Source organism: Passer domesticus, chromosome 5 (genome assembly GCF_036417665.1).
Source record: "Passer domesticus isolate bPasDom1 chromosome 5, bPasDom1.hap1, whole genome shotgun sequence".
NCBI lineage: Eukaryota > Metazoa > Chordata > Aves > Passeriformes > Passeridae > Passer > Passer domesticus.
The window spans coordinates 69,039,772-69,053,335 of NC_087478.1; the positions used below are offsets into that span (position 1 = coordinate 69,039,772).

At 35.9% G+C, this 13,564-nt stretch overlaps 1 protein-coding gene across 2 annotated transcripts in view; it reads right to left on the bottom strand.

Annotated features, from left to right (window-relative positions):
* KDM7A (lysine demethylase 7A) overlaps window positions 1–13,564 on the bottom strand; it is a 62,308-nt gene that overhangs the window by 11,128 nt on the left and 37,616 nt on the right. For both annotated transcript variants that reach the window (XM_064420824.1, XM_064420823.1), the window contains exons 8-14: window positions 11,687–11,774; window positions 10,843–10,949; window positions 8,169–8,260; window positions 5,014–5,103; window positions 3,951–4,160; window positions 3,240–3,355; window positions 2,570–2,727 (exon numbers count right to left, since the gene is read on the bottom strand). In XM_064420824.1, the coding sequence (XP_064276894.1) occupies window positions 2,570–2,727; window positions 3,240–3,355; window positions 3,951–4,160; window positions 5,014–5,103; window positions 8,169–8,260; window positions 10,843–10,949; window positions 11,687–11,774 (861 nt within the window). The remainder of the gene's footprint in view (window positions 1–2,569; window positions 2,728–3,239; window positions 3,356–3,950; window positions 4,161–5,013; window positions 5,104–8,168; window positions 8,261–10,842; window positions 10,950–11,686; window positions 11,775–13,564) is intronic.

A 13,564-nucleotide genomic window follows, 5' to 3' on the forward strand; every position in this document is an offset into this window, starting at 1 on the left:
AAATAGGGTCTAAAGAAAGGAACATCACTTTAAAAGTATTTATAGTTTCATACAAAACAATGCTGAAAGCAAAGCTGCACAAATCAGAAATTAACTCTAGAATGAAGACAAGTGAAATTGAAACGTTGGTTTGTTTTCAGCATAGTTTTACAGGAAATCACAAAAAAGAACACAATTCTTCCTAACTATAATTATGCAAGAATAAAGGATGTACCTGTAACTATGTAAACACTGCATTTCTAGTCGAGGTTTGCTCCTATTGAAGACTGTGGCAAAGATCTCAATTAGGCATCAAATATATGTGAAGGGATATTAGTGATTTCTAAACACTGCACAGTGATAATTACTTTTAGAGTCAGAAGAAAGCTAACATGAGATTTGTCATCAGAAAGTGAGTAAATTAAACAGCTGGGACCAAAAGCTAGAGAAGACTAACCAAACTTAAGATAGTATTAGAAAGAACCATGAGGAATATCCAAGCACATTAAATGAACAACATCACTGTATAGGAAATTAAGCTATATAAAGTAATGCTCAACATATAATGATAAATTAATGGTTTCAATTACTGCAGCTCAAAACAACCCAAGGGATTTCTGATTATAACTCAAGCCTTTGGCTCATTTCAAAAAGGCAAATAAGATTCTAGGATAAGCAAGAGCAGGAACAATACAGAAAACATAATTTTAGAGATCAAAAGAACTTTCCTTTAGACTACTATCTTTCCCAATAAACTATACTGCTCTGTATGCCTCCATAGACAAGGAGGAATATTCCCAAATTGGTGAACGAGAGTAGTCATTATCTGTAAGATCAGGCTAAGATACTGTGAGTTAAGAAAGATCTCAAACCACTTTCCCTTCATTCACACCAAGTATCTTACTCAATTAAGGACAACACTTGATATTTGTCCCTTTGCTAACACTGGGTCACCATTTAAAACCAGGATCTTGGCATGACACACAAAGCTAGATAGAGTTTGATCTCTTTAAAGGCATCTGTCTGTGGACATTCCTCTTGGCCTCAATCCCACTAAGAACAAGCAAAGTTGGCAGCTGTTCTAGGAACAGGTAGTTCCTCTTCTAAAATTCACTGCAGACAATGCCCTCCCCCGCCTCTCTCTCTAGAGTCTCAGTTAAGGTAAAATAATCACACATAACACACAGAGAAGTCTGAAGGTGCTCAATATTCAATTTAAAAAATCATGATTAGTGCTGAGTGCTCAATTTTTGGAAGAACAATCTCAACATTCACTTCCAGTTCTAAGTACATTTAATACATTTGGATACTCACTGCCATATTCATTCTGTATCAAATAAGAGCAATAATTTTGAAGAAAAGTTTACCATTTTTCTGTATGATTTAATCATTGATTCAAGTACAAAATTTAGTTTGATTTACTTAGTTTAATTTTGGAAGTTGAAAACCACTACAGTAAGCCTTCACTCAACAAGCTGTTTGCCCTGTTTCAAGAATACCCAAGAGAGACTTCGCTCATGTGCAGGCTTTTTAATACTGTCCTCTGTGACATATGGAAGCACAGCCAACAGGGATTACAGTTTGCCTCGTTAATGAAAATAATTAAATATTTTATTCAGGCTGACAGCAGAGTCAAATGGTGTGGTCTGCTGTGCAGGAAACTCAGGGAACTGGAAGTCTCCAGAGGAGTCTTATCATCTTTTAAGTGTTTACTTCAGTTTCGTAACAGACACCTTCTGAGCCCTTTTAAACTCTACTGTGAATGGATGTGACTTATAATTAAGCAGGGAGCTGAACACCTATGTCAAGGACTAATTCTATCTGCACACAGATAAGAGCTATTAAAAACAGGCATTGGCAACAGGCATTCAATATTGATACTTTACTAAAACACTATGTGATCATAGCTGCTGAACACTTGGCAGGAGGCTACCAAAAGACCACTAAAGATTAGTTCCCAGTGAAGGGTGGTTTAAAGCACTGGAAAGTGGAATTACAGTGTTTTACAGATAACCCAAGTTTTTTCCTAACCTTGCAGATTACAAAGGTTGAATGTATAAGATTTTATGAATGTTACATTATGTATTTTCACTTGTATGGAATAAAGCAATTCATTAGTAAAACATACAAAATTGTATGATCAACTACGAAATTGACAGGTTTAAAATTAGCTATGCATTATAATCCTTCATTCTCTACAGTGAAATGATGTGATAAGCTTTTCACAATGAGGTATATTTTGATTTACAAAAAAAAAATCCAATCAGCATTCTTACATTATGAAGCAGACCTAGAGTAACAAATATTCATCCAGAACACCAATTAAATCTCCACTGTGAAAAATGCTCTCCATAGCATTCAAGACAGCACTAACATAAAAGGTGAGTTTTACTTTTCATCTCTATCCTGTTAGCTCCTTCAGTAGACAGTTAATATTTAAGACATGTTTTGTGTAACTTCTAATACTACTGCTCTAGTTTATTTCTTTATCCTCTATATACTTAGTCAGATTGAAATATTACAAATGGTAGTTAGACCCTCACTGAGGCCACCAAAATGTTCAACTGATAGGACTTGAAGACATTCTTACTGTTCAGTGGTTTCTGGGCATCTGCATTCCCTTCTCCTTCAAATCCTGAGGGCTGGTCTTCTACCTTCACAGCTGGCTTTTTTGACCTTGTCCTGTCATCTTCATCTTCACTGTCTGCCATGTAAAGACTTTGATCTGTAAATGGACGTCTCTCATCTCTTCTCACAAGAAAAAAAAAGAAGTCAGTTTTTACTCTCAAAAACCTGAAGCAAACATTCTCCTTCCATTATTTAGCACACACTCTCAAGATATAATAGTAATATTCTCTTATGCTCATCTCTTAATTCTGAATTGTAGGTATCCCTATTTACTTCCTATACAACTGTCATTTCCATAAAGATACGAAGTTTAACACCAGAGTACTTTTAATGAGAAGCAGTCTTATAGATGGATACAAAACAACTTTTTCTACTTTGAAGCATGCCCTTCAGTACAGACCCCACTAAGCAAGTGAATGAAATGCTGTAACAAGGGAACATGCAAAGAATCCCTTCCTCTTCACTTCCTAACTGGTTCCACTAGGGGACAGCAGACACAGACACTCCTTCTGTATTCCTAACCAGATTCTTACTGGTAAGAACTTATGAGTTCTACAAATAGAAATATTAACAATTAGCATACTCCAGACCATAATGACCAGGAAAAAATATCCACAACCAATCCTTTATACCTAATTATCCTTCCATTTGACAGCAGAAGGCGAAGATCATTGTCTTTTGTTCTCCATTCAGGTACTGTAGAAGAGGGCTTGTTAAACCTCCCGTTCAGTTTTGAGCTTGTGATATCCTAAAGAAGTAAAAGCAATTTTGCTTATTATTTCTTCCTATAAACTCAATTGTTCATTATTCTGCACTACATAAAAGATTAAATTCCCTACTAGGATGGTTACCACCTGGATAATCAACTGAAAAAACCTTAGACAAAACATGTTTGGATGTAAAGCACTTCAGGAGATGACTGCACCTTCTCCTTCCTTGAATCTATACTACACTCTCCTGAAGCACCTGAAACAAATACTACTTTCCTACAATACCCCTTTTATGTTTCCTTTGGAGAAATACCAATACACTCAGGCAAGCCAGAAGCTGGGCTTGGAACTGCAACAGCAACTCCTGGACTGGGTACATGCTCCCTGATATTAGTATCTCAGAACTTATTTAAAGGACAGCAAAGCATCAATAATGGAAAGTAACTTGCCTTAAAAGCAGAACTTTCTTAGCTCAAAGCAATTTACATTTGACATGTACTCTGAAACAATCTATCCATATTTCATATGACAAAGAGTTCTAGTCTGTATTCTTACGCATCTTAAAACCATTTTCAACAGAGATTAGAAAACTACTCTGGTTTTGTTTTTCCTTGCACATAATTCAATACTTGCCTCTTCCCATGGTGACATCTCCAGCCTTTTCAGTACCTCCCTAGTGTGAAGTTCCAGGATGTCCAGATTAGAAGGAGTTTTGGTAGCATGGTCTCGTAGCTTCCTCACCCTTCGTCTGGAGTGGTGAGGGGAAGCTGTTTCATGTGAAGATCGTGAAGTTGGAGACACACCAAGAATTCCCTGAGTTTTAACTAATTTGCTGTTTTCCTCCTGTAATTAAAAGCAATTTTCAGAATAGTCTCAGAGGAATAAATCCACATATTTAAGTACTGCTTCTTATTCATCTAATTAAATGTAAATTATGTAAGGAAAATTGTTAGACGTTTTAGAGAAATAACTACATGTTTCATTCAGATTTGATGTACAAAGTTTAGATCTACTGCACCTTTTTTCATTCAAGGCTTTTATGCTATTCCACAAGAGTAGTGCCACCAAAACACATGGTTTTATTCAGGAAGGCAGCACAGGGAAGACATCTATTGTACACAACACATCACATCCCCTCAGATCCATTCTCTTCACATGGAAATGTGAGAATTTTTCAAGAATCAATAACCAGCAAAACACTGGTATGGGAAAGCAACAAAAAAAAGAAAAAAAAAAAGGGAAGCCCTCCCCCACTGACTATAGCACACAGCCACAAAACAGAGGAGTGAGCAAAAGAGATGACAACTGGACCAGAACTAACTAACAAGTAGATAGGAGAATGGAATATGGACAGAATAGCAAATTAAAGTTTTTAATGATACATTAATAATAATTTTAAGTAGTTATAAATAACAACATTTTAGAAATACTAAACTACAAATAATTTCACCATTAAAATCTAAAAATCAACAAAAATACATAAAGCACCCACTATCCATTTTCTTTATCTGAAATACCCATAGCTTACCATTCCAAATAGTTTTCCTCTTGACATTCTATTATTAATAGTATAATAAAATAAATGGTAAATAAATTAAAAGATTAATATGGTCAACCAGAAGCAAAACTATGATGGAGTTCCCTGATTCAAAGATTTATTTTCTGAAGACTTGCATAGGGTTGCCTCTGCTCTTACCTCCACAGAACGAATCACTTTAGAGAGCTCTTTGATGAGATGCCCAGGCCTAATGTTGTCTGGAATTTCAAAGGCATGTTCTGTTACAAGCTGTATGCAAAGGGAGAAGAAAAGATACTTAGTTTTGGGGTTTTTTTTTCCAGATAAAAGCAGAAATAATATGAAACAAACAAAACTACAAGGGAAAAAAATAAAAGAAAAACCAGTTTCATTTATGTAACAATGACAAACAGCCAGGACTGATATACATATGCAGTAGCTTCCAAGCTTTAGTAGCCAGTAGATATTCCTCAGGGTCTCCAAGATTCCAAAAAAGAGGTAACAGAAAGACATACTGACAACCACTTAATTTTTTTTATCCTCAGTACAGTAATCACCTTTTTTCCCTTTATCATGGTCAGTATAGAGCAATACTTTGACATTCATTACAGTCATGACTTTAAAAAAACCTTAAGACTAAGGGAATTTCACCATGACAAAAATTTAATCGCAAGAATAAGCATGAGTAACCAAGATGCAGATTTTTAGACATCTTCCTAATATCCATTTCTTAAAAATTACCTTCTTAGCTTATTTAAAATCTAGCAGGTTGGGAAATGCAACTCAGAAAAAAAACCCTATTCCTTAAAAAATGGAGGAAGTCGTAAGAGTTTATGTTCCCTTTAATCCTCTGAAACAATATTAGAGACAGATTTCATATATATATACACACAACAAAAATCCAAACACTCTATAGTTAGATCCAGCAAAAAATATTTTGTATGTAGTTTAAATGTCCATTTAGAACACTTTTAGTTAGAATTAAACAGATAAAACATCACTTAACACACAGGTTAGAATGACTGCCATGAATTCCTGCAATCAGCTACTTAAATGGAAAAACATCCCAAACACTTTCAGCTACCCACATTTCAAAAATGAGATTCAACAGCAAAATGATTGCTAGAAGCAATTCAATATTGTATGTGCATTTCATTGAACCTGGCTTCCTCTCAGTCATTAAAACAAATGCTTTCTCCCTCTCCCAAAAAAACCCAACACCAACATATAATCATGATATGATTATTCATTTCAGTGCCCCTAATTCTACAGGGAAAATTAAATCAGCTGTATTATTTACCATTGTTCATTCCTTGACTGTATTACACCTCTACACATTCACTCTGGAGAAAACAGCAGCTCTGTCCTAAACTGTACAATTTTTCCATCAAGCTACTGGTCATTTTAGGACCATTCAAGTCTTCCTACCTCACTGTCTCAAAAACAATCCTCTATTCACCTATGTTTAAAATACATACTCCATGACACAAATGTGAAAGCTCATGAGAAGGGTTCTCATTTGAGGAGCATGTATTTGCCATTTTTAAGGAACCGTCTGAAATCCTCAGCATGAGCAGATCAAACTGCAACTCACGAAGCTCCTCCTGTCCTCACCTGCCTACAACTCCAAATCTACCACTCGTGGTCTGCTGCATAGCAGGACTGGCTCAAGGATGAAGCAGTAGCCAGAGAAGATGGATGTAAGACATGAAACATGATAGCTGGTGGACAGCAGCCAACACTGTGGCTGAGTCACTGATGCTCTGCACTTCCCTACCAATGGAAAGTGTGTCTGTTCACCCAGTGGTTTAGGAATACTCAAAGGTCTCATTAATAAGCATTCAGAATGCAGCAAGTGCAATTGATTTTTCTTCCACAGAGAAGTAGAGAACATACCACATTCCACATGAATCAAAATACTTAATGACCTACTAGAGAGTACACAAGTGCTACAATACTACACTACAGCAATCTAGAAAAAGGAATGCTAATCCAACTGAAAATCAAAGCAAGGATTTATACAGGCTGTGTTTGATCTCAGTTCAGTAGCCTGATCACTTGGCTTGCTTATTGTCCATGCCATAGATGCTAAGATGGCTTGGATTCACACGTAGTTCAACAGCCTAGGCCCAACATCCTGTAAACTGTGACACTGCTCACTAACAAGCCTTCATCCAGGACAGCAGAGACCAAGAGACACTGGAGAACCAACTCAGAGGGCCAACGGAGATTCATCTGGTATCAGTAATGCTACACAGGCTGGACCTCAGCACATTCCACACAAAAAAACCACTTCTGCATTTGCACCTCATGTTCAGTTCCACAGAGCTCATACTGTTGGATGCAGCATTGTGCAATATCATCCATAACATCAAACATACATGTTGCATGGTAAGTTCCCTCATAAGTGGAATTTGTGGGCATAAAGAGCCAGTTCAAGTCTGGCTTGCAACAAGGCAATTTCACAAGCAGCAACAAACTAGAATTAATACCCTCAGTCAGAACCAACGTGCCTGTCAGTGAACAACACTTCCCAGGAGCACTGGTTCCAAGAGGGTTTATTAGCACAGGCACATGAAAAAGCACATGGAGTTAGACCAGACCCAGCTCTGTGCCAAGCTTTCCTGGAGAAAAGAGCACCAGCAAAGCCAGCACTGACGGTATACTTATGATTTTACAAGAGTCAATCAATGTTGAGCAAGGAGAGTATTCAACTGAAGTTAATATTCCTCAATCTGAATCTAAACTGACTCTTCAGCAGGTGTAGCTGAAATGTGCTTTCCACACTACTGATATGAATGGAAAATAAAAAATACCATGGCATTCCACCCCTCCCCTGCCTCAGACGAGGACTAATTGATTGTATATACACATTTCTTAGAAAATTCCCCATCTTATCACCTTATCCTCTAGCTCTCTTATCCCATCCTGAGGTAAAGCAAGATACTACCTCAATCAGCTACAATACTTGAGCTTATTAAATGGCCTAATAGACTTGGAATAATCATGGAATCATGATTATTGGAATAAAGTCTTGATGACTCTGGATGCCAAAATCCAATATAAACTTCACCCTAGCCACGGAAACACCAGTTTTGTTTTTGTTTTTAAATGAAGATTACAGGTCATAGTGTTGTTCAGTGACTAATCATGGAATATTAAATTGTCTTTATGATTCTTCCCCAAATCAGCAGTTATACTTTCAACAGACTTTTTCAGTACTCATTAACAAACAGATAAAAATAATCTTAAACTTTAAAAGGGCATAGACCTTCACTTAGTCTTTAATCAAAACAGAGGTCACCAAAATAGAAAACAAAATCATTTATACATACTTCTTTTTTCATCCATAATTTTAAAGCAGTAAGTAAAGCCTTCACTCCTTGCACTAAATAGCTTGGAGGCTGGAAACCATCTTCCCTCAGTTCTAAAAAGGATACAGAAACCAATTTAGAAACAAATCAAGAGAGAAAATAGAATGATACCTACCCTTCAGACAACGAAGTTGCCAATGAAGTTGTGTAACAACACAGTAAAGGAAAATTTGTGCAAGCAAATGAAACATGGTGTGCTGCACTTATGTGCATACTGTAACAAGAATGACCACAATAAAACCAAATCCAACCCTAGAGTGATTCTACATAAAATCTTCTTTTTTTAAACTTATACTTGTATGAATTAGGGCTAGTTTACAACATACTAAAGGTCATTTAGGGAAAAAGAATCCAGATCTAAAATACAGAAATCACTTTTATTTCATTGAGAAATATTCTCATCAAAGGGGACCAGCAGGATGTGGGATGTATCTCTAAATTAGAATTTGCATTGCTTATCCCCATACATATGCAAATGGCTCACACTAGCATACTTCCACTTCCCAAACATTTTTGTCACCCTTCCACAATTATCACAGCTCTTTCTCACATGGTTCACATCATTTTTACTCCCAAAATCAAAGGGACAGGGGGTGGAAAGCACTCTGCTTCAGAACCTTCTCTTCTTAAGGAATTTGGTGTTCCCAACTGATTGCAATTCTTTTTCATTCCCTCTTTTGCTTCATAGGGGTAAAAAAAAAAAAAAAAAAAAAAAAAAAGAAGGAAAAAGATAAATCCTCCATAAGCAGCTAAAAGTAGATTAAAACCTCACCTCATGTTCCTGACAAATATTTTGACTTGTCAATAGCAAATGGATCAACACTAGAACCATTTGGTCATTTTATCCCCTTAAAAAATACTCTAGTAAAACACCATTCTTATGGATTATGTATTAGGAAGCTGGCAGAAAAAGGAAGGTTCTGTGAGTAAACAGCTGTTCTTCTCTCAAAAGCCTCCTACTTGTTAAAGGCTATGAGAGGTAGTGGCAGCAGAAATCTTCCTACCCATTAGCTGACTCAGTTGATAAAATTTTAACAATACAATGGAGTATCACAGACTGAATCTTTTAGATGCAATAGAAACAACTGCATGAACTAAAAGTAATTCAAATTAATGAGTACAGCATACATGAACAACAGCACACACTGCCTATTTTGAAACCCCAAGAATTAAGAAAAATATTTAGGTGAATGCAATACTTATCATGAAACACTTTCTGTCAACAAAAAGTCAAATTCAAAATGTTTGTGACCCTGTTCCCATTCTATAAAATGAAGCAGAAAGACATATTGTGCTGATTTTGCTCACTGACCTGAATTTCATAAAAAGTACTGCTAAAAGCTGGACATCACCATTATCCCACGAAAGTGAACTGGCATCATCCTTTATTCATAAAACAATGGATTCTGACTAGCAAACACCTAATTTATATGAGTCTTGATGCCGAAATCCAATATAAACTTCACCCTAGCGCTATGGTAACATCCTTTTTTATTTTTTGTGATGTTTATAGGTCATAGTGTTGCTCATAACAAAACATCTGCTAAACCAAAGATTAAACATAACATGAGAATAAGCTTCACAGCCCTTCCCTAAGACACAAGAGACTCATAGGCTATGGACTCAAGGAGGCACGGGATAAAAAGGGGAGTGGGAAGAGTGGGGTGAACAGACACAGCTTATAGTTAGCTAGATCTTACAGAAACATACGTGTGCTTTTCCAGCAGGAACACAGTTGCTATGGCTTCTGACGAGTTTGTAAACATTAAATATGCATGAATGAGACAAACCAAAGCTTTCAAGATAAAAATACTCTTTTTGGAAGGAAAAGTTTTCTGCAATTTTGTTCTCTTTGGTAAAATTTCTGAGCTGTTCTGGGGTCACTGAGACTTTAAATGCTCATTTAGGAATCAAGATTTGTTCAATGTTTTAATTTCCTGAAAGGAGAAGAGATAATTTTCAATAACTTGTACTGTTTTCACACTAAGAAAAAGCTACATGGGATTCTGATCTATTCCAAAACAGAAATTGAATTCAGCGGCCTCTTCTGAAGGTTGATTTCTGTCCTTTGAAATACATTGTATTATTAAGATTAAACACAGCAGGCAGCGGGCAAGATACTTGAGGAAAAAAAGGTGAAGTCAGATAGGCACTCTCTCAAACACAAATATGAGGCACAATTACAGTAATTAATGAATGGTAAGGAAGTTTGGAGAAGACCAGCAACTGTTAAGAACTGGAGGCTGTTGAGACACCTCTTGGATAAACATTGATATAAGTAATTTAACACAGCTCATAGGAACTGATGCATCTTTCCTTCCACAACCAACAGCAGCGGACAGCAGGCACTGTGACTGGAAAGGCCGAAGAAAATTGTAAAAGTGCAAGAAAACGTCTACGTTTGGCTGTGAAGCCACCAAAAGAAACTCACAGGTATAAGTTAGGGGAATTGTTTCATAGAACTATTTGATTTACTTTATTTGAAAGTAAAGGCTATCAAAGGATATTCAAAGATCTTAAATTATATGAAAGCAGCCTGGGCGAAAAAACTGATGCCATGGTCCATTATCACTTAAGAGAAAAAGAATTATAAAAGCAGCTATATGTGCATGTGTTAAAATAAAACATGCATTACCTTTCAAAGTTTCCAGTAAGTTTTTGGCCACAAACCAACAGATGGCTTCAAAGAAAGGAAATTTGAAAAGATCTGGGGTTTTTAGCCTCTTCTCCATTTCATAACACCTGAATAAATGCAAATATTACAAAGCATGAATGTTTTAATTATCAAATTCATTATTCAACTATGTAATCATTCAAATTTACACAATGTCCAAAATAAAATGAAATAAAATAACCATGGCCATGATAAATAAAAGAAGTCAAGTACCACATAGTTAAACCCCAACAAGACCACAGACAAGATTGAACTCTGGTCTCATTCAGGCTCTGACCTTATCAAGTTTGACTGCGGCACTTCTAAGAATAAAGTTGGACTTCATAAAACTAGGATACAAACCCAATGTGTGATCTTTTAACAGATGGAATTTTATCAGGATTCCACTGTAATAAATAAAAACAATATGTTTAGAAGACAGCTCTACATCTTGGACAAAAACTAAATACAGCTGCCCTTAGAGCAATGCTGACTTGAGGATGCTCATTTCAACTCAGTGTTGCACACCTGGGCTTGCTTACTTTTGTTTTACTCACTTATACTAATCTCCAAAGTAGAATTTTTTCTTTTTATTTTTCCTCCTTTTAGTCACTTAAATTCTTGCATAGCCTTCATTTTGCTTTTGAAACAAACTTTGCAGAAGTAAAACAAGAGAATGTGCTTGATACATTCTAACTGAAAATGCCACTATTGTCTGTTAGAGAGCCTGTACCAATTTGATCCTGGTTAAGCGCATGAAGAAAAATCTTTATGAAAAGAATATCCTACTTACTGAGGAACAAGTACAGGAAGAGCTGAGACTAACCTGAGCTGCATGCCAATGTTGAGGTTGTGCAAAAAGTTTCCTCCAAAAGCCATACAATCCTGAGATGTGAGCACAGCATGAATCCAGCCTGAAATGACAAATTGTGAAACTTAATACATACGTATGAATTATTCTAAGACTGTTCTTAAATACGCATATAAATAAAAATGCTGTTCCTGAAAGGAAAAAAGCAAACAGATTTGTATTCTGTGCTAGGAACAAGTTACAAGTTTTAACAACATGTAAACTACAGTTTTTCAGAAATCTAATGAACTGTAGTTTTCTGAAATAATTAAGCTTAAAACATTTATCACTGGGAGGGAGTGGTAAGGATGCCAAGCCAACTTGTCAAGTAAAAATTCCAAAAGTTTTCATTCCAATCCACAAATATAAACAAGTCAGGAATGGAAAAATATACTGAACAAAAGATCAAGTCATAAAAAAATAAAACAAAACTATACGTCTTTCAGTATTCACATGTTGCTTACAGTAACTGTGTTGTTTGTACAACATAAAATCATTTAGCAATACTGAAGTTTCTCAAATAGGAATTCAGAAGTGGTCCTATAAATTATTCTAAATACAGCCATTCTAAGTGAAATTATGATCAGTTTAACACCCAGTCTAGACACACTATAAAGTTTGTCACATAACTGAAATATTGTCCTTAAGAAATCCACTATTCAACATGGTAAAGCATGGCCAACATTACGCTATCAATCTAGCTAATTACTAGGGAAAAATTTCAACAAAGCATACAAAAAACCACAATACATGAGCTGCCTGATTAAAAATAGTTATCTGTGAAATTTATACTGTGGAGCTTTAGTGTAAGCAAACTACAAGGAAATTTTCTCTGTCAAGATCTGATTTTGCATGCCTGCAGATGCTCTTTGACGCAAGATGAGTTGGCCAGACATTTGCGGAATACTTCATGCTTTCACTGCGTGTAGGCAAGATGGATAAACACAGGAAGCTTCTCAATTTGAGGAAAGATCAGACCAAATCACAAAGAACTACATTTTACAAACTAGCATTAAATCTATGCCCTATTCAGGTAATAATGAGCAGTTTCACAGCATACCTGCATCAACCTAAGATTTTAATTTTTTTTCATTCCTGCTTGCTATTTTTATGCTGCACTTTTGATCCAGGTCTACATAACAAGGAATGAAAATTTGGTGTAGACCACACAGAATATCTTGAATAATATTTAAAAACTCTAAAGAGCCTCCCAGTAGATGTTATTCACCTACATGAAAGATTAATTTTAGATCAGAAAACTACTCTGAATGTATTTCCAAGATTATAAAATAATTATGACATCCACTAGCACCAGTACAAGCAGAAACAGCAAGTGATTTTCACCAGAGATCAGGGGATTTTTTTTCAAATCTTTCCTCAGTCTTACAGAATTTCCCATTTTTTTAAACACCTGTCTTGAAAGCCAATTTAATTTACAGCTTCTTCTGCTGCATTCCATCATATGTATATGACTAAGTAAGTGTGTATACACATACATGCACATGTGTATTTGAAAGTACCTCTTTATGTGTACACACATTGAAATACACGTATACATGAGAAATTAGCAGATTACTTAGAAAGCAGTAACTGCTTTCTGTGAGTCACAATAAAGTTCTACAGTCTCTAATTCTGCTTTCTCTGTTCATAGATCTATGAACTTACATGGACAATTAATGCTATTTCTTGCTGGAAATACATGGTTTTAAAAGCTCTGGCTGTTCAGGAATGTCAAAAGCACATAGAGGGCCTCATCAAGTAGTACTTATTCTGCACAAACTGTAAACTAGAACAGTAAACATTGAATCCCACAGGTACAGAACTGAGCTATGAGCAAAATGAAGTAGTCTAGAA